Consider the following 23413-nt stretch of genomic DNA (forward strand, 5'->3'; position numbering starts at 1 on the left):
CTGATTAGATGTTAGCATTTGTATTTGTCATCTATTTTCCGACATCAATGCACAAAGTTTATTGTTTTAATAGACACGCTTTACTTACAGTTTTGCTAAAACTGGCGGAACCTAGGCGGAACCAAAGTTGCGGAACGTAGTTCTGAAATCCGCCCGTTTCATTCCGGGTCATTGTCTTGGTCGGACCACAGTGGAGGCGGATATCCACGATAACAGAATGAATGGATGCTAAAGCCCCCTGTGCTGTCATGTTTTTAGTTGATACACGCGCGTGAAACAGCTCGCGGCTTCAGCGATGGAGTGTGACATTTTGGACTCGTTAGAGCAGCTTGGGTAAGCGAAGTCACTGCTAGCATAACTGTTTAGCTTCCACATCCTGCGGCGTGTTTTCAATCAAACTAAAGCAGCCAAGACCCCCGTCTAACTCCTGGATGTGTTTGACTTTTGGTGGTGTGTGCTGGTCCGTAGCTATGACGGCCCTCTGCTTGAGGAGAAGGCGCTGCTCAGAGCCGCGGAAGGAGGCCTGCAGTCGCTTGAATATGTGGATCTCTGCAAGTGGCTGTCAGCCAGGTTAAAGCCCCTGTGTGACCTGGAGGAGAGCATCACCTCAGGCCCAGGTGAGCAGCATCCATTCTCACCTTAATCTGATCTAAAAAACAGTGTGTAATCTTTGCGCTCACATCTGTTTTGTTTGCTCTTCTCCTCCAAGACGATATGGACAGCCTCCAGCTGGAGATGAGTGGTCTGCTGAGGGAGCTGCACTGCCCCTGTGAAGTTTCAGGGATTCTCAAGGGCACTGGGCAGAAAACAAAAGACCATCTCAAGTTTGTCTGTATGTATCATTCTGTGTAATCCACTCTGTGGGCTGTAAACTGTAAGTAAGTAGGAAGATTAGATTTTTGTGTCTGTTTTTCAGTGTTTTTAAGCTCTGAGCTTCAGGCCGCCCAGATTGTGAGAAGCAGGCAAGTCTCTGATAAACAAGGCCAGAGTCCAGTGAACCAGGAGCTCACAGCAATCTGTGAAACTCTGAAACTACCTGTGCCAAAGGGACAGGAGGCCGCAGGAGTTTTCTCTCAACTTCAAAATAAGGTGAGGCTGTTTAAACTGCACGTGATTTCAGTTAGGATGAGCAAGAATAAGGCTCAATTTACTGATCAAAATGTATGTATAGTAGTAGCAGTGTGCGCAATTCTTTTACGGTAATTGCAAAACGATCAAACAAAAAAAGAAAATGAACAAAGATCTGCTCCTCCTTCTTTAACACAAGGCATGATGCAATCTTAAAAAAAGTATTCTATAAGCTGTAGATAAGAACCCACTCGGACACAGTGAGAACATGCAAACTCCACATAGAAAGGCCTTGGGGAGATGGTGTGGTCGAACCCAGGACCTTCTTGCTGTGAGGCAACTACCGTCCCACCCATTCCAAAATAATCAGAGTAACACATAAAAAAAAACCTCTTGGCTGTGTAATTTAAATGTGTAGCACTCTCTGCTCATTATTATTAGGTGGCACAGACAGACATCGACACATTTTCTTCCTGCATTGCTTCATTAGCTGTCAATACTTGAGATAGCAAGTTAGGAGGAAATTGTTGTGTGTGATACATTAATCATTGTATTTTTACATCACTGTCTCTCTTTGATTGTTTTGTTGTTGTTGTTTGTTTAACAGGTTGAAAACTTGCTTAAAACCCTTCCTGGTGCCTCTGTTGGAAACCCAGTGCTGAAGAAATCACTCGGTAGTGAACAGTGGGTATGTATATGATCGGCTAGTAGCTACACTGTACTGTGTATGTATCTGGTTGTATTGTTGTTACAGGTCTCTTTTTAATGCTTGCAGGAAAAATTACAAAGCATCAACGCAACTCTATCGTCTGAGTACGAATGTCGCCGCAGGATGCTGATCAAACGGCTCGACGTCACTGTTCAGTCATTTGGGTGGTCAGACAGAGCCAAGGTATGTTTACAGTCACACTTCAAACTAACGTCTGCTTGTTTGAAGAATGTTTTGTGGTTATTTGGCGAATAGCGGGAAGCATTCAGATAGTTGTGTTGTGTTTTAGGTGAAGGTGGACAGCATGGCAGGAGCCTACCAGCCTAAGAGACACTCTCTGAGGCCTCAGTCCTTTGTGGACATAGCGGCGCTGCTGGCTGCCAGAGAAGATCTCTGCAATGTGGTGAAGACCAGCAGCGGCTCGAGCAGGGAGAAGACCGCTTGTGCCGTCAACAAGGTGCAGCAAACGTTTCCCACGGTCAGAATAGTCGGGCCGATTTGGACGTTTTCTTCATAGACGTTCTGTTTAACCTGTCTTTGCAGATCTTGATGGGAAGAGTACCAGATCGAGGAGGACGTCCCTCAGAGATCGAAGCCCCGCCTCCTGAGATGCCCCCCTGGCAGAAAAGACAAGATGGCGGAGGTGGTGGCTGGGGAGGACGTGGCGGTGGTGGTGGGGGACGAGGTGGAGGAGCCTGGGGACAAGGAGGACGAGGTGGTGGAGGTGGATGGGGAGGAGGAGGAGGAAGAGGAGGGGGTGGAGGTGGTTGGAGAGGAGGTGGGTGGAATCAAGGAGGACACGGCAGACACGGAGATTACGGAGGACACAGTGGGCATGGAGGGAAGCGAGGACGGTACTAGTATTAGCTTCCACTCATTGTCCTTTGCTGGGTTTTGTTGTTGTTTTTGTTTTCTTGCGACACTAGACGTAGTTTTTCACATGACCTCAACTGTTTGTTTGGTTTTTATGGATGAAAAGCTGATGGATGGTTGTCAGTATTGGGTGGAAAACCTTAAGCTTTTATCTGTGCTCATCGTTCCCCCCCCCTCACTATTGTCATCAGTGTTTTTAAAGTGAAAGTAGCACTCAGTACATGAGTTTTCACTCATACAAAAGTGGCAAACACAAACACTGTGGCCATAATATTGCAGTTACACTCCAAATGAAGACTGCATTCTAAACACTGGCAAAGTGACTTTAAATGATAAATCCAGCTGAGATCCTTTTATATACTACAAAAACACAAACACATTTTGCAGCGTTCAGGTGTTAAGTATTTAGTGTTGCAGTAGTTGGACACAGCCTGTATCTTTAACATTGCTCAGCACATATACCATATCCATGCTTCAGAACAAAATGTAATGTCGTGCCTCTTGTGCATATTACTGTAAATTTGCACATCTGGAATATTAAGAGGCAGATGGATTGAAGGATTTTTAAAATGATGACTGCATTTTAAATGTGACCTTTATAAATTAATAGCTCCCTATGCTGCATGGACTCTGATGACTGAAACCACTGCTATCTGAATAACCTGATTACAATGAGGACAACTACACTGTAGTTCCATTGATTGATACTTCAGTATGCCCCTTTAAGCACAGGAGACTGTTTTTATTTTTCCCCTTCCAGGATCCTGTAATAGTTATTTATATAATGGTGAGAAGCCTTTTCTTGTTGTTTTTAATTAATAAACCTCTTTCAATTCTACAATCATGTTGTATTGAAATGATTAAAAAACAGCAGAAGTGGTATAGCACATTTCTACCACAAGGTGGCAGCCTGGACTCACATAAATTGAAGCTACACACGACAATTTATTTCCAAGTTTTTATTCTTGGCTGAAAATAATTTTTACACTTTTTTTGTTTTTTCCAATGGCATACCAAGTTCAGTTCAATAGATACAGTTTGTACAACAACCAATATTCATCAAAGCAGACTTTTACATTGTGTACATTATGAACAACCTGTACATGGACAAAACGCTTACATCATATTTTCAGTCTCCAAACTAAGACTCCGTCTTTCTGCCAGAACCAAACAATCAGAAGGAAATTATGGTCATCCCCCACCCCCCAAAAAAGTTCCACTTAATAAATCTCAGCAACATTTCACCCCCTCCTGTTGAGTAACATGTTCCTTTGATGCAAAAAATCAGGTCAGTAAAACTAGTATTACTTTGGCATCCAGAACAATTTTGTTCTGCACAGGGAAAAAAATGGATCTGGATGCAACTCACAGCTGCAGCAGAGCAGCTAAATCCAACTCCGGTTTAATATGACTGCACAAGTGTTCATTAACAGTCTGGCAGCCATTTGTGGAAGCAGGAAGTGTATCTACAGAGTGACATTTCTCATTGGAGTCGGGACAAGTGTGGCAGCCAGAATACTGAAACTAGAGATACACCATCCATACAAGTTTGCACTTCAAACCGAGCACCATGGCCATGGCCAACAGAGGTGATGCAAAACTCAACACACTGCATGCACTCTTATGGTAACACTGTTGCAACACCACCTCCTTGTTTTTTTGCCTTTCATTAAAACAAAGACGCTGCTGTCATGATATCAACCCTCGTGTTTCTGAAGGCATCACTGCACTCCTTCATATTTTACCAAGCTACGGAGGCCCGCCAGCATTACAGCGCAGAAACGTAACACTTCATCTTCAGTTTAAGATAAAAACAGACGAATGTATTAAAAAAAAGATTTTCCAATTTTACTCCAAACCCAGCATTTATTTTAGCTTTTTAAACCCATGCAGCAAATTTCTACTTTGATCAGTCCAGTGTGTGTTTTCTTTTTTCACCATTACTTCCCATGCCTCTTTCAGCAGGTGTATTGGTTCAGTAAACAAATATTGGGCAGGTATGGCGTCTTTAAAAAAAAAAAAAAGTACTATTAATAATACAGATGACTACACTAAATCACACAGCCATATCTGTGTTTATTGCATGAATTGTCATCCTTCTGTCTGCACCAGCAGAGGTCACTAAATAAAGTTTAAATCCATGGATTTCATATCAAACACATTTTCCAAGCTTTTCCAAACTTAAAAAAAATAAATCCTTCATTATCGGAATTAATAAAGCAACAGCAATTCAAAACATACTGACAATAAAAGTGTTCTTAGGCAAGTTAAAAATCAACCAATGATTTTTGATAGATATCTAAAAGAATTTAATGCAGCTTAATATTGGTTCTTTATGTACAGCATGGTACTCTGAAAGTGCTGGGCTTTATAAAGTAGCCAATATATGTAAGAAATAATATATAATACTGTTTAGAGACAGGTCACAAGTCTTTGTGCCCCTTCATGTGGCACAGCGTCTTGCACATCTCAACAATCGGCACCTCCCGGCTTGCCGGCTCTAATACACGGCCAGAACAGAATGTAAGCAGCCACCTTTCAGAACAGATTCAAACATCTGCATCACTGCAGTTTGGCACAACTGTGGAGCAAAATCCACTGCAATCATCTGTGCTGATGCCCGTGGTCAGATCAGCCGGGAGTTGCGGAGGTACTGGATGAGGACCCTGTACACGAAGGTGTACTGGGACAAGGTCTGAACCATCAGCATCCTCTGATTGCGTAGCGCCAACAGGTGCTTGGGAACATCCAATGGCTGAAAGAGAAAATATTCATTTTTGATAATACAAAGATAATACACAGAAACCCCCCCCAAAAAAATCACTTAAAAAAACCAAACAAAACAAAAAAAACCTTCATTAGGGTAAGAAAATTACCTCATTGTGCTCTAGACACGCTATCATGATCTCAGACAGGATGACAACTCCAGTCCGACCCACTCCTGCGCTGCAGTGCACCAGCACAGGCTGGTTGGAGTTCTTTGGGTCACTGATGCTATTTGTGTGTCTTCTCACAGACTGGATCTCCTCCAAGTAGGCTGGAGAAAGATGAGAACGCAAACTTTATATTTAACTACATTTCTGGAAACCTGAATGTAGCAGAGGTTATTAGGCTCAAAAAGGTAAAGATCTGATTATAAACTGATACTGATCCACTCACTGAGGAAGCCTTTGAAGTCCTCGGGACAGCCGTGGTCAGGCCAGTCTGTATACTGCAGGTGCCAGACAGTCCTCTCTTGTTGCGTCAGGAGGTGTTTGATCTTTAGCCCAGTGGTGGCGTAGCAGCCGGACTCTGTGCGGAACCGCGTGGTGATCTTGAAGCGCCCGTACGTCACTGTGTTGTGCCGGGAGCCAAGTCGGGGCCAGTATCTAAAGCTCTTTTCTCGACCGCTCTCCTGAACAAAGGAGATGATGCGCATATGTAAGTGCGCATAGAGACAAGGAGGGAAAAAAATATGAAAGGGTTTAAAATTAAATCAACGTACCTCTTCGGCAGTGACCATGGCAATGATGGAGACACCCTGTTCCCACACCATCTGCCAGAAATCCTGACACGTGTGCGACATGGGACCCTGCGAGGCAATGTAATTCCACTCCTGCCCACCTACTGTCATCTAATGAGAAATAAGACATAAGGAGCATTCTCAGTCATTTCTTTTAAAGAGGGAGAGCCAGTACAGCAGAAAATATTATTCATCTATGGAAGATGTTATGTTGTCATGCCTGAAACTCCAGAAAGAGGAAGTAAAGGTGACTAACACGCTGCCTTACCACAAACCATTAAGCACGACTGAAATTTAAGAGTCGCAGAAATCTATTTGCACAGTATTTCTAGTTATCTGGTTTGCAAATGTATGTACATACATCCCCAAAACAACTTACTCTAATGTGTGATGCATTGATGTAGCCCGTGTTGTTCTCTTTAGTGGGAACCAGCTCCACTCGGGTATCGTCATAAGGCAGGACGTCTTGGAAGCGGTTTCTGTCTCCGCTTTCTGGCAGCTGGGCGATCGTGTACTCCCCTCTCGGACGTTTTGGGATGCTCTCGTACTCCTTCAACACTTCACCCTTCTCCATGTGCTGCTCCAACACTTTGCACTGACAAATGCAAACGGAAAATATGTCACTGTCATGGACAATGCTGTCAAAGAAGATATTTTGCATGGAAGTGAAAATATATCAAATGCTTAAACTGAGAAAATGCATTCTTTTAACAAACAGGTCACAACAATGACTGTAAAATCAATACTGGATGTCTAATCTGCGGTTACACTCGTGTGGTGCTGCATGGGCTCAGGAACACATCCAGAAATTTTTGCCTGAACAGAGTTCACCGTGTCTCCCACAAATTCAAAGAAGTGATGTGTAATCATAATCCACAACCACCACTGTCTGTTCTGGGACAAAGCTCCTTTTCACAGACTAATTGGAAATGCAAAGTCTATTTTTCACATCATGTCCTCCAGACATGCTTGTTGATGACAAGTAGCTGCATTAGTGCCTATAAAAATGGCATCTTGAATATTTCTAGAAAGCCAGCATGAATGCTGAAAGGCATATGCATACTGCATCTTTTACAGTAGCCTGGCTTCGTGGTAGAAGGAGCTGATCTAGCCTGCCTGTAAGTCCAGATATTTCACCAACTAAAAACATCTGACATCACAGCATCAATGAAAAATATGACAGAGAAGACCTGTTCAGCAGCTAGAAGATAAAAGACAACATTCGTCTCCCAAAAGTCCAGCAGCTGGTCTCCTCAGTTCTTCAGACACTTACAGACTGTTTTTGAAGAAGAGGAGATGCCCCTGTCCCTGCCTTTTTGACTCGCATTGCTGCCATCAAATTCAAAACATTTTCTTTTTCTCATTTGATGTTTTCTATGTACCATTGTGAATAAAATATGGGTTTATGGGATATGCAAATCATTCCGCATTTATTTAGTGTCCCAACTTTTTGGGTTTACTTTCACTGTTAGCGCAACAACCATAAAGATTAGCAATCCTTACGAGTTCAGTTGTGTTTCAAAGCTCTGAACAAGAACACGTACCCTCTCCATAAAAAGTCCTCCAAGAGTCTAAACGAAGTTCAAACACATCCCATTCACACAGAAAATCACTCACGAATTCAAACATTTTTAGATGCCATACCCTTTCATCATTCGAGGCTCGTTCAGGCTCATCCTTAATCTCGCTGTGGACTGGCTGCCTGGATATGGACAGGCCATTGAGGTGGGCAACTTTCAGAGGGCCCATCTTCTTCACCTCTGACTTGGCTCCTTTTTTCATGCCCTAGAAAGACGTTAAAGTGGTGACAGAGAAGAAGTGAGAATGACAGCGAACCCCAGAGAACAGACGGACAAGAGGCGGGGACAATGCAGCCTCGCTGGGCGTTTCTAGAGGAATGTCACCTATCTGGTTTACCAAGGTAGACCGACCGCATTCTTCTCAAATACGTTTGCGTCATTACATGCTGGCCACTGAAACTTCTTCTAATTCTTTCAGGATCTGGACTCATGTGATGTTGATGTAGGGCAGAGGCATCAGGTTACAGAGAAAGCAGTTTTTGTTTTCTGACATTAACAGTGCAGCAACCGGCCAAAACAGAAACAGACTTAGGCTTGTACTACTGGCAATAACACTGACGATTCAAGAAAGAAAATCTTGTATGTTTTTCCCTTATTGGTGATTATTGTTAATAAGCACAGGTGACTGCGTCTTCAATGTCATTACAGTCTTACATTACAGTCTGCTGCAACTGCACGACTCCAAACCACTTTGCTTTCGAATGTATTCACCATAAATACATAGTGTGCTTAGCGACAGTAACAAGTCATTAGGTATACAGTAAAACCAGTTTTATGTGTAGGTAATTATTATAGGAACACCAACACAGGAAAAAAACCCCAAAAGACAACAACCCTCGTCTCAGACAAACCAAGCTAGTGTCACGTAAAAAATAGTTTTCTTGTTAGTAATTTGTACATCATTGTGAAATTATGACAATGTTGTTAAAAATGAAGCAATACACAACAAAATTAAATGTCTAAAATAAATAACAAATAAACCTAAAATAACTGCATATTGTAGAAAATGATATTACCATGTCTTTGTTGATCATCAAGTGGGTCTAGGAGCTATTTAAATACCAAAAACACTTGATACAAAGAAATGCACACAGCCCATATTCAGGAACTTTGCCTGTAAACATGCCATCAGGGCTTATATAAGGCTGTGTGTCACAGCTATACAATTATGGCTATCCAGACACACCTTCCAACCTCAGGCAGCAGCCTTGCAGCCTGCCATTATTATCTTCTTGCAAAAGATGCTCTGCGAGCTCTAAAATGTCTGAGCTATGAGCAAATGCTCTGTTCTTTGTTGTAAGTGCAAACACAAGTATCTTTATGCGATTCTGCCATCTGAGGCACTGAAGACCCAGCAGATTACTTTGATTTTTTTGAGGGCAATGTCACCACAACAACAGTGAAATACTTGTGGCTAACATTACATTAGCTCCGATTGTACTCCCACAGGCCAGAGCTATGTCGTAATTAAAACCCTGAGGGATAATCAGAAATTGTGGAAACTTTAAAACCGATCTGAATCCAATAAACAAGGACTGGGTTGGGTCACTGGTTTTCATGTCGCCTTTCATGCTTCAGAACAAGCCAAACTCAGCTGGCTTGTTTTCCCCGCGGCCCGTTAGATGTTTGTTTCTCTCCTGCTCTGTGCTCCTATTTGCTGTGTTTTAATGCAGTTGAGTTCCCAATAAAACTATGGGAAGAGTATAAAATGGGGACACAAACACAACCCATTAGCTGGGATCTGTTTAATTTTTAAACCAGCCACCTCTTACAAGCTATTTCCCAAGCCGTTTCTCTGCATTAAATTTATTTTATTTTTTTATAACTCTCTTGTTTGCTGACAAAATCAACATTTGGGTTAGTTCCAAACAACTACTGTAATTAGGGCTCTGTTTAAAAAAAAAAAGTTAGAATGTTTAATTCACGTCTTTTCTATCAATCAGGTCATATACATGTGCTGTACTCCCATTGGCCGCTCCTTTTGCTGAAAGATATGTGGCTTCAGCTTCAATACTTTTAAGGCTATCCGGTTGTTCAGTCTGACGTCACTAGCCGTGTCTGGGTCTAAACTCCGCTGCAGGTCCATATATCAAACGATCACTATGGCATTACTGAGAGTTGAAAAACTGTCTAAAGTCTTTCATCTTTAATAAAATGATCAGCGTTCTGCTCTACCAGGTGTAACAATTGAGTTTGGCATCAAGGCATCCATGAAAACGGAATTTATGACATTTAACGGAAATATGTCTGTGAAGGTTCTCAGTCATCCAGGTCATCGTAGTCAAAGGAGCTTGCAAAGAAGTACCCAGCCACTGGTACAGATATGTGGACGACACTTGGGTCAAAATCAAGACACAAGAAGTGGAATCCTTCACTGCGCACATTAACGCTGTGGATAAAAACATCAAGTTCACCAGGGAAGACACAAAGGACAACTGTTTGCCTTTCCTGGACTGCGCCGTGCACATTGAAGAGAACGGCAAACTCAACATCGAAGTTTACCGGAAGCCCACACACACGGACCAGTACCTCCTCTTCGACTCCCATCACCCTTTGGAACACAAACTTGGAGTAATTAGGACCCTACACCACCGGGCAGAACATGTTCCCTCTAAGCCTGAAGGAAAAAAGAAGGAACACACACATGTAAAGGAAGCACTCAAAACGTGCGGCTATCCTAAATGGGCGTTCTTAAAGTCAGCAAAGAGGCACAGAAAAGAAGACCAGACACCAGCGAGGGAGGATAAGAAGGACAGACGCAACAACATTGTCATCCCCTATGTAGCCGGTGTATCAGAGAAACTCAGGAGAGTTTTCTCCAAGCATGACATCCCGGTGTATTTCAGACCCAGCAACACGCTCAGACAGAAACTGGTTCACCCGAAAGACAAAACGCCAAAACACAAACTTAACAATGTGGTGTATGCTGTACAGTGCAGCGAGGAATGCTCAGACCTCTACATTGGAGAGACCAAACAGCCACTTCACAAGCACATGGCACAACACAGAAGAGCCACCTCCACAGGACAAGACTCAGCAGTCCATCTGCATCTTAAGGACAAAGGACACTCTTTCGAGGATGCCAATGTTCACATTTTGGACAGAGAGGACAGATGGTTTGAAAGAGGAGTGAAAGAAGCCATCTATGTCCACTGTGAGCGACCATCTTTGAACAGAGGCGAGGGTTTACGACACCAACTCTCTGCCATCTATAATCCAGTTTTGAGATCCCTTCCCAGACGCCTTAAAACGCCCACTCACATCCTGGGCCAGCTGACCTCAGGAATTCGCATGATAAGGTAGGGCCAGGTTTCACAATGAGCTCACCCGAAACCCTGGCTGATTGGGACCCACACCCAGTTTCACACCTTGGCTCATGTGATTAGAGGATCATCAGGGGGTCCTTTGGTCCCTCTTTGGGGGAAAACTCCCACTGGGTTTAAATCTGGGACTCCCCACCATTTGACCTTAGAACTGAAGAAGCTTCTCGGATGAGAGGTGAAACGTCTTCAAGCAACTTAAAGAAGTCCAGACGCTTTTCTTTGCAAGCTCCTTTGACATTTAACGGAGTTAGAAGTTAGCAGGGAGTTAGCTCGCTAGCTTCTATCTAAATACAATATAGCATGTCCTGACTGCGGGGTTTTGGAAACAAATTAAAACGTACAGCTCTGCTATCACTTCCAACATAAATGAAGACAGAAAACTAAACAGCAGTGACGTTTGTAGGGTTACTGAAGTTGGGCTAGCTGGTATATAATGATGTGCTACGTGACCGCTAGCGAAACAGCTATGTTAGCATAATATAAACAAGCTAACTTTTTTTTCCACTCGATAAAAGTTAACGTGAGTGTTCTCGGTGGTCAGGAACAAATGTAATCGCATGGCAGGATGCTGTAAAAGGACCAAACTTCAGCCAGGAGAACAACTGAGATAATCTATCCACAATACGAGGTTAGTCATTCATATACTGCTGCATGGGCTGGGCTGTAGTTACATCCTAAGGTTTTAAAAACTGAGCTTAAATAAATGATTAGCGGTAATAAAAGCCGAGGGAGGTCAACAGTGATCACTGACTGTTTTAGGAGCTTTTTGAGATCAAATAGAAGAAAATACAAAACATTAAACATGTTAACAACACAAAAGCCATATTAAACGCAGACTACTTTAGACCCGGAAGTAGGAGTCGTCGCGTCATCACTGAACAACCGGATAGGCACCAAAAGAGCTAATTTGGAGCGAGGTGGAGTGAGAAGAAAATTGGTCTGGAACGATGGCCAAAAAAAGAAAAGCCCAGGAAGAGTGCTTTTCCAACTTTTTTATTAAAGCACTACCGTACTATGCTCCTACTGTAAAGAAATACATTGATGTATTATAGTTAATGTAGGTCCATTCATCCATCCCTCTCACCAGCTAATGTGAGGGAGTAGCAAGACGTTCCCAAGCCAGCTGAGAGATGTAATTTCTCCAGACTGATTCTCATTCCTGCCACTTTGTCCTCGGCTCCATTGTGACCTGGAGGCCACCACCTGATGAAGTCAGTGGGACCATATCAGCTGCCAAATGCAGAGGTGAAATCCTGAGGCCATCAAAGTGGAAGCTTTCTGCCACTTGGCTAAACCTAGAAGTTCTGTATAAAAATTATAAACAGAATCTGTGACCAGGGCAGCCCTGGCGGAGTCCTACATGCATTGAGAACGAGTCTGACTTATTTGCTGGCTCCAAGCTCCTGCAACAGTTATAGTGTTCAAATGGCTTGTAGTAACAGGGCAGTCAGTCCATACTCATGACGCATCCCCACAGGATACTACAAAGGACGCAGTCTCCAAGTCCACAAAACACATGTGGACTGGTTGGGAGAACTCCCAGTTAAAAAAAAAAAAAAAAATCAAAAAAGAAACAGCATATTATTAAAATACTCTGAACAACGGGGGAAATTTGGAAACAAGACTCACCGCAGGAGGTAAACCTTCTACTGCTTTCTTCCCAGGAGGAACATCAGACACAGGCCTCTTCTTGAAGTCTTTCTTGGGCCTCGGCTTCTCCTGACCACTCAAGTCTCCCTCTGAAACCGAAGGCATAATCCTGGGCTGCTGTAACTCTGATACTAGGTACAGTGGCTCACGTTCATGGATCAGGGTATGAACCTTATAGGTTAAGGTGCCGGTTATAGAGGGGTCAAGAGAGGAGCCTATGGGATATGCAGGAGGAGGCTCTGTCGGAGTCTGCTGCTGCTGAGGTGTCAGGGAAGAGAGAGATGTCAGACTGTGATGCTGCTGTGGCGGCTGCTCGGGAACTAATGCCTCCTGAGAAAGTGGTGTGTGACGTCCACTGTCATCCTCAAAGTCCTCTTCTTCTCCGCTACTGTGAACTAGCATGGTGGCGTCTGAAAGGGACTTTTTATGTCCGTACTGCACATCTTCCTTAATGTCTTCAATGTCTTCTGGATTTTTTTGTTCCAAAAACACATTGAGCTGGGATCCCTGAGAGCGCCCGCCATGCAGCACTGGAGGAGGTGTGGCCATTTCAGCTGCTGAAGAAGACGCCGTGCGCTCTTTGACCCTTATCCCCTCAAAACTTTGCGCCAACCCAGCAATTTCAATGGAGTTACGTTTCTGAGCATGGTACTGCTGCCTTTGTGGAGGTCCGCTGTAAAGAGGCTCTGAGACCTCTTGCAAAGAGTGTGCAACGGGCAGGCTGTCCTCCTGAAAGGTCTGGACTGAGTGGTGCACACGCCTTGTTATAATCAGGTCTGGATTGCTGCTGCTGACGTACAGGTGACGTGACAGATCAGGTGTGCTGTTAGCTGGTCTAGGATGAGCGTATGGGTAAGGTGGAGGTGATCGGTACACGTGTGTCTTCATGATGTTGGGGGCTGGATACTCTTGTGCCTGTTGTAACTGGACATTTGTGAGCTCTGGGACACTTACTGCCCCCACCACAGATCGCCTCTCTGTAGGGTAGGGGTATGGAGAAGGGCTGTGGAAGCTGGAGCCCAAATGCAAGGGATAGTGGTGGTGCTGAGCTGCCCCGCCATGCTCCCCCCTGATTTCTGGCTGGCTGTAAACTAGAGGATCTGGTCTACTGTAGGCATAGGAGTTTCCAATATTTAGGTTCCTCATAGAGTGGCTTTGCCTGTGCTCTTGAGACAAAACCATTCCTCCCCCTGCACCTCGGTTCTTCTGACGCATCACTGTCTCATAATCAGGAGTGGCACGGTAAGAAGGTGGGATGAGAGCGCTGTGCCGGTGAGAGGGGACGTAGTCTGGTCTGGTTATGTCGCTTGTAATAGAGGGGTTGGAGGACATGGGTGAAGGCTGAAGGTAGTGCTGGGGATTGGTTAGGGAGCTGGTACTGTGGGCACTGTACACACTGCCATTACGTAAACGTCCTCCACTACTGTATTCTAGAGGAGAGCAGTCCAGGCTGGTCTGAGAGTGGTAGTAGAAACCGTTCTGACTGTTCATGTACAGGTTGTCTATGAGCAAGTGAGAAAATTCCATTATAACTAAAGAACAGTTTAAGCATTTAGACGTAACCAAAACAAAAAAGACAAGAAGAAGAGTTTACCTTGTGATGATGTGTAAGGCTCTGTGAAATGGCCATTGTAGTGCATTTGTGGAGGGGGCATCATGTAGGTCTGCGGCTTTGGCTGGAAATCAAAAAAGAAAAAAGGAATAAAGGGATTTAATCAGTGCTAATATGAGCCAAACGCTGCCAAGGAGCAAAGAATCAAACACTGCTTCTAAACAATGATTATTCATTATAACAATACCCATGAGAAAGAGTGCAAAAATTTGTCAACTTTTCAATTAAAAACAAATGCAGAATTATTTTTCTTAAGGACGCGTTTCAAAATAAACTACTGTTTTACAAGACCATTATGTTGTAAGCTGTATGTATTTTCCTTCCCCCCACATTAAATACATTTTCTTTGTTTGTTTTTTTAATAAAGCAAAGATGCAACTTTTTAAATCTGTGTGTTTTAAGTGAGTGTGGGCATTACCAGAGATACCCTAGTAGAGGATCTCCGTCTGACTGGGTTGACAACTGTGGGCTGGGGTTGGCTAGCAGAGGAAAAAAAAACCCAAAACAAAACGTGAGTCAGCAAAGATGAACTTACCCACTACTGCTGTTACAAAAAAAGTGTTTTGCAATACTTGATGTTGTTCTTGGACACTGATATGGCACACCTGGAAAGGTGCAGACCAGGTTAAGTCCATAAAACATGTCGTGCTATTCTTCTCCAGCACACCAGTGTACATGCTTGATGAGTCATGTTTTGATTTTACATTCACTTTTCATTTACCAATTGTTAAAGACAGTTTAGCAGAAGTTAGATTTTGTCTTAACAACAACGCACTGCCCAAATAAAATGCAGTCTAACCTTGTTTTAGACTTGAAAATATGCAACACAGAAGTGAAAGAACGTGACTAAGCTCTTCGTCTCATGAATGTATCTGACTCATTACTCAACACGTATAGAGTTCTGACACTCTTAATAGTCCCTTGATTCAACCCAACGCAGTTCAGTTACATTACTTTTAGATTCACAGATGCTGAAATTCATCTAAAAGTCAATAAAATGTGCAACCCTGTGTACTGGCTCTAAGTAGTAACTCAAATCTAAAAATGTATTTCACTTAAATTAAGAATCACTGTGTGGTTCAAAACCCAAGGCCCATTTCAAATATGCAGGAAGCGTATTTGTGGTGGCACTGTTGGGTAAGCAGCTGAAAGGAATGAATAATGGCACTTGTCTGGCAGGCATACTGTAGGCGTTGGCTGACTGTGTTCCTCACCCCTTATTAGAAGGCAGAGAGGGACGAGAGAGCATTGGAAAACGAGGAAAGGATAGAAAGAGAAGGGACTTCTGGGAGCCCTCAGAAGGCAGGGGGTCACACTCCTCTCTGAAGAGAGAGGAGGAAAGGAGTACAGACATGAGACTACACCAAAGATGACACCCATGCATGAGACAACGATGAACAAAGAGACAGCTTGGGGTAGACGGGTGGAGAGAAAAAACACTCACAGGCTACTCATGTTAATCTTATAAAACTTGAGCCTGGCCAGACACATCCGGCACACATATTTGGAGGTTTCCATGTCTTCCTACACATGAGAAAGAAAAACAAAAATTAGATGGCTAAACATGTGGTACAGACTAGTATTTGCTTAGTTATGGACAAATAAAGGCAATCCTGGGAATGCCAGTGTGATTTCATGGCCCCACATACACACTATGCTAAGGTTAATGATGAAGGCCATCTCCAAATTATCAAAATCCAATAACAGACAGCAATGTCACTAGGGATGGAAAAGACACTGCAGTTACTCACGGTCTGATACTGAACACTCTCTTCTCTGTTGGCTAGCTCCAGGGCAAAGAAAGACCTGTTGTGACTCATGTTGTTAATATCATGCCACCTACACAGCCAATTAAAGCACAGCGGCACAGAGGAAGAAAGGAGGGGGGAAGAAAGGAAAAAAAAACAACACATGATGTCATGGTGGTCACAAAACCTCAGGGCGTTTTTACAGACATGGTTGCTTTAAAAACATGCATATGTGGGAGTCAATCAAAAGCCATCTAGAACTCATACTGGTACATAGCTAAATACTTTAATGTTCACATACTTACAAAACTGACAGATAACATTCCCAAACATCCTCATCAGCTATCACAGTCTACTTGACCCACTACCTCCTGAGCCATATTCAAGGCTGGAGAACATTAAGGAGACAACCTTAACCAAGAATAGCTTGTAAGTAAGCTGTGCCACAAAACTCTGTCTTCCAGATTGAGTTGTGTGGCCGTCACACTTCCCCCCCCCCCCCCCCCCATTCTTAGAAGTAAATCAGATTTCAGTTCTTTAGGTATAATTGCAATCATTTTTCCTAGGCTCACCTGTATAAAACAAGCGGACGCTCGCTTTTGTGCTTGACAAAGATGCCGTCAAGGCAGGAACCCAGGGTAACATCTGCACCTGTATTGTCCTGGTATGACCAAAGGAGAATTTTGTAAGCCAGTGTCATACTTGTTAAAGGATCCAGTGATGATCCAGTGGCTTTCACAGACCTACCTTGGCTTGAAAGGTTTCTTGGCCATAGCCCTCCATTTTCTCAACCTCCTGCATGTACAACATCTCTGCCTCTGGAACTGGCAAACCCCTGAAAAGATTTTTAAAAAATATCAAGAAAATGATAACAGTACTGTGATCATATAAACATATTAATCAGAAGAGATGTGTATTAATCGAAACAGACTTTATATGTATTTGCTTGTGCATTTGCTCCAATTCTGTGTGACGGTGGGGTTGGAGCCAATCCCAGCTGTCATGAAGCATGAGGCCAGGCACACTCTGGACACACACGGAGACTGATGACCACTCACGCTTAAGTTAATCTAACCTGTACATCTTTGGACTGTGGGAGGAAGCCATTGTAGCCACAGGTATAGGAAGAACATGCAACCCAGTGGATTCAAACGCAGGATCTTCTTGCCGTGTGGCGACAGTGCCCAACCTCTCACCTCTGTACCACTACTAAAAGGTATTTTTCTCCTAACAACAGCTTTGTTGTTAGGAGAAACAACATTTAGCCCCTTATTGTGCATCCTCAGTCAGATATTTAGGGAACCCTAGTTTGTAAAATGGTCAAGGATCAACAGAAAGGCTTCGAGTGTAAAACAGTTTGTTGTCCTCTGAAACTTTCATCACCTCATGTTTCCTAGGAGATACTAAAAAGTTAATGACATTATAAGTAGAAGTGACACAGCTTTATTAACAATTTGTTTACTTTTTTTTTTTTTTTATCTCATGAGGTAAAGATAGTCATTAAAATCTGATGAATGACAGTTTGTTAAATTAACTGTGTTTACCGTTGTTACAAAAATCAACCAAATGCGTTATTTGCCTTAAACATTTACATTATACATTCTACTCAGAATAGAGACGACCAAGAACCAAAAGCCCCAATCTCCAAACAGACCAAATCAGAGCCAGTGTGTTTCCTCTGCTCGCCATTTGTGTGACCGGGTAGACTGATACTTCGAAATCTGGCTTACTTGAAGGACTGATAAAGAAGAGCCACTTTCTGAATGGCCTCTTCCAGCACTCGCTCATCCTGAATCCAGTCCTGCAAAGACAGAGCGAGAGAAACGTGTTTGATCCAATCCACACAAAAGAACATCTGAGTTTAATGGAGAACAAGTGGAGAATGCTTACAATGGGGAACAGTTCAAACTTCTGAAGGAATTCCTGGGAATCATATCGATTAAAGTCTCCAAAGTCAGCTGTGGGCAAGAAGAAACAATAGAGCATAAAGTACAGACATTTGTAGCAAAGCAGACTCCAAGGCTCTCTCAATAAATCCTATGTCTATTTCCACTTGCAGTACAATTCAAAATAGACATTCAGGACTTGCAGAACGCTGTAATGCCTTCTGGAAAGCTGTAGTGTATGATGACATGATGGACTAAATTTAGAAGGGGAGATGTTTGTTTGTTAGCCCGCCAGCGTCTGATAACGTAGAGGTCCTAAACTGTTACAGCCTCAGGCTTCCTTCTGGCAACATTAACAGCTTTTCTTTTTTTCCCCAGACATCAGCTGTGCTTAAAGGCTACAACTGTCCTCCATTCCCAACTCTGCTGCACGTTACACAAAACAGCTTTACTCGCGGCACACTGCACAAGTTTTCATTGCAAACAAAGCACAGACTAAATATGAAGGGCAACTGCAAGAAGATTCAGTGTGCTTTTCTAAACATTGAATGTTAGTCAGGCATTTGAATATGGCTGCAGCAGTAAGTGATCTCAGCAGCACAGCTATGCTGTAACACCCAGGCAAGTAAGCTGCAGCGCCTGATATAACTCTGCCAGCACTGTCTGAGATTCTTCCAGCTGAGCGAACGTTACAGGAGCTCAAACTCAAGCAAAGAGTGTTCAAATTCACTCACTGTTGATCAGTTTCATAGATATGTTTAGGATGTAGAGTTCTTCTTCAGTGTTTTTTTAATATATATATATATATAAAACAAAAATTGTAAAAATGTTCTTATAATCTATCCGTTAAACAGCTGAACGGAGGTTTCTGACAAACTACTGTGAGGAGCAAACCTCTAAAACAAGATGCTGAGATTTAAAAAAAAAAAAAAAAAAAAAAAAAAAAGTACCATTAATCCCAACAATTTGTATGCAACTTGATTTCAATGTTTTTTAGCTGTGCTTTAGGTGGAAAACTAGACTTCTATTCAGAAATAATTGATGAAAACTCATTTCCAGTACAACTCCAATCTCTTTGCTTGAGACTTGAGACCCCTTTATATTCACAGCACTCGTCGTGTTTCTCGCAAAAATAACGTCGCCACAGCTTAAAGCGGACCATGGTTAATGTTTAATCTGTCCTCTTGCTTTTTTTCTTCCTGGTACAGGAGGAGCAGTCTTGTACCAGTGCTGATGCTGTAACTTCTATGCTTCTGTAATGACACATCCATCATTAAACTGGTAGTGAAAACTGACATGAACACATACTCATGTCTTCTTCCTGGCTGCAGTATCAGCAGCACTGTACCAGGTCAAAAAAAACCTGCAATGTGCACAACTGAAACAACACAGAGCAGCTTGCACCAGAAGACGTGACACCACACTGAACACGTTGTGCCATCTGTGAGGGCAAGAAGGAACACAGGACTTACCAAACTACAAATTCTGCCATCAGGCTAGTATAATACATCCACAATACCTTGCACTGCCAGGCTGGCCAAACGTATAGCTTGTTCGAGTGAGCACGATATCCTGCCCTCTAAAACATCTTTCTTCAGTTGCAGGTAATACTGATATCTGTAGAGAGAGGAAGCAACTGTTAGGAGCAGAAGACTGGCAAACAAAACAAGAACTATCTTCATGTTTCAGATATAACATCATTAATTACAAAACATCTAGCATACAGCACCAGATAAATTAACACTCAATGTTTAATGGCCAAATCAATAAATAAAACAAAAAAACTGTACAATCAAGTAAGAGTGTTTTAACTACTGTAGCTGATAGTCAGTACAACTTTTTAATACTTGATGTGGCGGCACTAAATTTTGTCTAAAATTCTCTAAGGTCTTTCTTGCCAGTAGTCTTGAGCGACAAACAGTAAAAGAGAAAAAAAGAGCAGTGGCTTTGTAAAGACACTTCCTGCCACTGATCACCTTGTGATCTCCTGTTGCAGTTGGGTGACACTGGGTATGTAAAACACGACTCCAAAGTAAACGGTGGGCTCCAGCCCATACTTGTCCAGCTGCTTCTTCAGTGGCTTCTCCAAGTCAATCCATCTCTGCTGGTTCTGCTTGTTTAAGTACCACAGGCTAAAGTATGTTATCTAACAAGCCAAAAAAAAAAGAAAAAAAAATGCAAGAGGACAGATTAAACATTAACCATTCTAGGGTAAACTGTAATCCAGGCAGGCACATTTAGACTTATATTACATATTAAAGACTAGACCAATAGGTTACCGCTTAAGAGCTCAGTGCCAATGTAAATCTGCTCGTCTTCTCCTGTTTATAAATATAACACAGACCTTAAAATCCAAAGTTGCAATGTCTGAAATTCTGGCAATGTTGGCGTGATATCCACAAATGTTTAGAAACTGTATTTAAGAACACATTTCCATTTGACACTTTCACAGTGTATATGTGGGTCACAGCATAGAACAACGAATGAAGGCAAATGCTTAATGGCAGTACTACTTTATGATGGGGAAATAAATCCAGTAAAACGTGAGTACAATTTGAAGACTGGCTAAAAATCATTTATGAAAACTACTCAATGGAAAGATTGCCATTTTTGTTATAAGCACAGCAAGATAAATTTACAAAATAATGAAACGCTTATATCATCCCACTTAGGAAACTTAGATTAACTAGAAAGGCTAAATTATATAATTACCAATATGAAAACAGACAGAGGAGCTTAAAAACTTATCTATATAGAAATAAGACTAGAGACACGAGGTTCTTCTGTTTTAATTTAACGTCATCAGTGAAATGAAATTTTCTCAAAAAAATAGGAACATTAATACGAATTGTCTGGTTCTTTTTATGTAGCTGTTATGTATCATCTAAAATAAATCTAAAATCGAAGACTTCTCTAGATTGTGCTGCCCTCTCTATCCGAATATCCCACAATGAACACTGGTAAGAGAGCAGCTGGAAAAAACAACTAGAAATGTGTTTACTGGCATTTTACACTGGACAATAGCTGCTGTCTATGAGTAAGCACTGTGTAAACATTACAGAAATTTGTTTTTATAGCAATACTAAAAAGTTATATTCAAAATAAAGGACCTACTAACCCAGATACATCCATGGTTGAAATGCAACAGTGAATTGTGCTTTTTGTAGTTTAACAGACTGACTAGTTCACCACATGATTCGCCTAGTAACTCTACTAACACTAAAAAAGCAAACAATGTGACATAAAGTAAATGAAGGTGGAGGCCTTGCATTAGCATCACTAACCAAACATGCTAAATAAATGCCAGACTTGGACATGAACCTCAGTACATTATCTTTCATGTTTCTCAACGTGAGTTACATATATGTGTATGTAAAGCATTTAACTGGGAAATGATTGAGTCATTACATCTTGGGAAATATTATGGGAAATGACATTATATGAGTAGACAATGACAAACTGGTTATCATAGTTTCTGTTGTTCTGCTTACTAGTTTCAAGTAAGAATGTGACCAGCAGACAATGGTCACAAAAATACTTTGTTGCTGAGATGGCAGGTCTTAAAGAGTCCATATAAGAGAGAACAATCAGCACTTGTATTGCGTGAAAAACACCTACATACCTCTCTTAACTCGAGTCTCTGGGCTACTGCCTCCAAACATTCCTGTCCAGTGCTCTCCACTGAGAGTGTAAACTCAACAAACTCTCCATTGAGAAGCTGAATCCGTGTGACAAGACAGCTCTTGCTTGAAACAGTATACCTTCGAGTCCTTTTGAGTTTTAAGCCAAACGGCAAGGGCATGTTTCAGGCGTCTTAAACAGTGGAGAGGGGGTCTCCACTCAGGCCAGAGGAAGTATTCTCCTTGATGTCCACAAAGTTGTGATAATGTAACAAGTCAGGGGGGTCATCATCAGCACACAGGTCTGAAAAGTCAGACGGAAAAATCAAATCAGATGAGCATCCAAAACCCACAACCAAATCTAGCTTTAACAGCGTGGCCTTACTCATCACTAAAGAATATATTACGATACTTACCCTTAAAGACTAGACTAACACGGGGATTACCGTAAAGTAATCCCCTTAATGCTTCATTTTGACAGCAATTGGGTCTCAGTAACGTTACAATTCCTCCACCTCTTGAGTTGTTTAACAATCTGGGCACAGCAGAAAGGGCAAATCCTACGGATATCCCCTCTGACCTGTGCACTTACTGCTAACTACAATGGTCATTTTTACTACGCCTATGGCTACAGTAATCACTTTCCGGCGAATAGTCTGATCCAAACACCAACAAGTGCGACCGATTCTATAAGAAGCAGGCACTTCAAAATCATAAACCATGCATCCATTATATTTCAAATTATTGATAGTTACAATTGGACTTTCTTTACTGCTACAATTAAACGCTTGGTCTACATATTTGGTATTATCTAGCTGCTTTTAAGTCACTTTAAGAAAATCCATTACATTCACTACAACTGGCTTGGAATTAGCGTTTACGCTAGCCCGCTAACTTCCAGCAAATAGACGACACCCTTGGGAAGCTGACGTCGCCCCCGGTAAATATTTTTTTGGGGAAAAAAACATCAACGTTACCGTTAGCCACCAGATGCAACTTGGTAGTCCAACTATTGGTCAGTCCTTAGGGATTCCACCACCAAAGTCAATGGATGCTGCTTACTGGATATTAGATTAACAGGCAGTTTGTTTGTCTGTAGTTTGTTCTGGATCCAAACTAACAGAGCCCACATGCCTTTTGGTCCAAGTGTTCACTCCAAGTTCCAAGCGTGTTTCGCTTCCTGGGATTAGAAGAGCAACAAGTGTTTCGGTCTTCATCCGCGGCGCTATTGCTTTGGCGTTTGTTTGATCAGCCTTCAATACATTCCTGGACTACACTGAAATCAACACCAACTCAACTAAACATTTATACAAGCTAGCTGGTTAGGTGTATTTTCATAAGCAAACTGTTTAAAATCTATTGTAGTTCCTCTGGAGCGGAAGGATACATGCAGGTTTTCAGAGCGATGACATCAGACAGCTGGAATGCCGAGCAGTGAAAATGCCAGAAATGGGACAGCTGTCAGGCACTGCTGGCGAGGACCTGTCTGTTTACTTTTTACATCGACCCATAGCTAATGGCAAACACACGATATTGCAAAATAAATAGTTTCAAGATTCAAGCATAACGAAATCCCTGACACAGTGCACGAAAATTAAATAACAGATAAATATAAAACCTTTACTGACAGAATGTGTGTGTTTGTGTGTGTACATTTATTAAGCACCGTAAACATTGGTACGTATTTAAAAGATTTAAAAAATAAGAATTTACTTGAGGATGTTGCACATTAGCATTGAAAATGAGTTATTAAAATGAATGTGTATGAGGATGTACATGTATAACTGAACAGCAGAATATTGCAGATTACCTGTGAAGTGTACATAAAATCTATTATATACA

General features: G+C 42.1%; 2 protein-coding genes across 3 annotated transcripts; one reads left to right on the plus strand and one right to left on the minus strand.

The window, feature by feature from the left end:
• Positions 1–249: 249 nt before the first annotated feature.
• tslig3b (tRNA splicing ligase complex subunit 3B) lies at positions 250–2638 on the plus strand. The gene is made up of 8 exons (XM_085343203.1): positions 250–333; positions 469–617; positions 710–832; positions 917–1089; positions 1676–1756; positions 1844–1960; positions 2067–2234; positions 2321–2638. The coding sequence occupies exons 1-8, from the start codon at positions 296–298 to the stop codon at positions 2636–2638; spliced, it is 1167 nt and encodes a 388-aa protein (XP_085199329.1). The 5' UTR covers positions 250–295.
• Positions 2639–3820: 1182 nt separating this feature from the next.
• Positions 3821–22776, minus strand: ptpn21 (protein tyrosine phosphatase non-receptor type 21). 2 transcript variants are annotated; one of them, XM_085342344.1, is made up of 20 exons: positions 22549–22776; positions 21574–21875; positions 19928–20097; positions 19471–19568; positions 17956–18023; positions 17796–17866; positions 16813–16900; positions 16638–16726; positions 16069–16156; positions 15762–15841; positions 15532–15639; positions 14736–14796; positions 14300–14381; positions 12685–14207; positions 7797–7937; positions 6532–6747; positions 6135–6263; positions 5810–6044; positions 5527–5687; positions 3821–5405 (listed from the first exon to the last, which is right to left on the minus strand). In XM_085342344.1, exons 2-20 carry the CDS (start codon positions 21751–21753, stop codon positions 5277–5279), a joined length of 3717 nt encoding a protein of 1238 aa, XP_085198470.1. In that variant the 5' UTR covers positions 21754–21875; positions 22549–22776; the 3' UTR covers positions 3821–5276. The 2 variants fall into 2 exon arrangements, with proteins under 2 accessions (XP_085198470.1, XP_085198471.1); XM_085342345.1 differs by lacking the exon at positions 15532–15639.
• Between the last annotated feature and the right edge of the window lie 637 nt (positions 22777–23413).

The sequence above is a fragment of the Diplotaxodon limnothrissa genome, linkage group LG19, assembly GCF_057381915.1.
Source record: "Diplotaxodon limnothrissa isolate DT_005_m linkage group LG19, D_limnothrissa_male_GT1.1, whole genome shotgun sequence".
NCBI lineage: Eukaryota > Metazoa > Chordata > Actinopteri > Cichliformes > Cichlidae > Diplotaxodon > Diplotaxodon limnothrissa.

What these genes read in the sequence shown, in the direction of transcription:
- tslig3b (XM_085343203.1), top strand. Translation starts at nt 296, where the DNA reads ATGGAGTGTGACATTTTGGACTCGTTAGAGCAGCTTGG. An exon ending in TCTCTCAACTTCAAAATAAG is followed by an intron (nt 1,090 to 1,675) that starts GTGAGGCTGTTT and finishes TTTGTTTAACAG; the next exon opens with GTTGAAAACTTGCTTAAAAC. An exon ending in GGTGGTCAGACAGAGCCAAG is followed by an intron (nt 1,961 to 2,066) that starts GTATGTTTACAG and finishes GTTGTGTTTTAG; the next exon opens with GTGAAGGTGGACAGCATGGC.
- ptpn21 (XM_085342344.1), bottom strand. Translation starts at nt 21,753, where the DNA reads ATGCCCTTGCCGTTTGGCTTAAAACTCAAAAGGACTCGAAGGTATACT. An exon ending in AGTTTGAACTGTTCCCCATT is followed by an intron (nt 17,867 to 17,955) that starts GTAAGCATTCTC and finishes CTGTCTTTGCAG; the next exon opens with GACTGGATTCAGGATGAGCG. An exon ending in AAGATTAACATGAGTAGCCT is followed by an intron (nt 15,640 to 15,761) that starts GTGAGTGTTTTT and finishes CTCTCTCTTCAG; the next exon opens with AGAGGAGTGTGACCCCCTGC.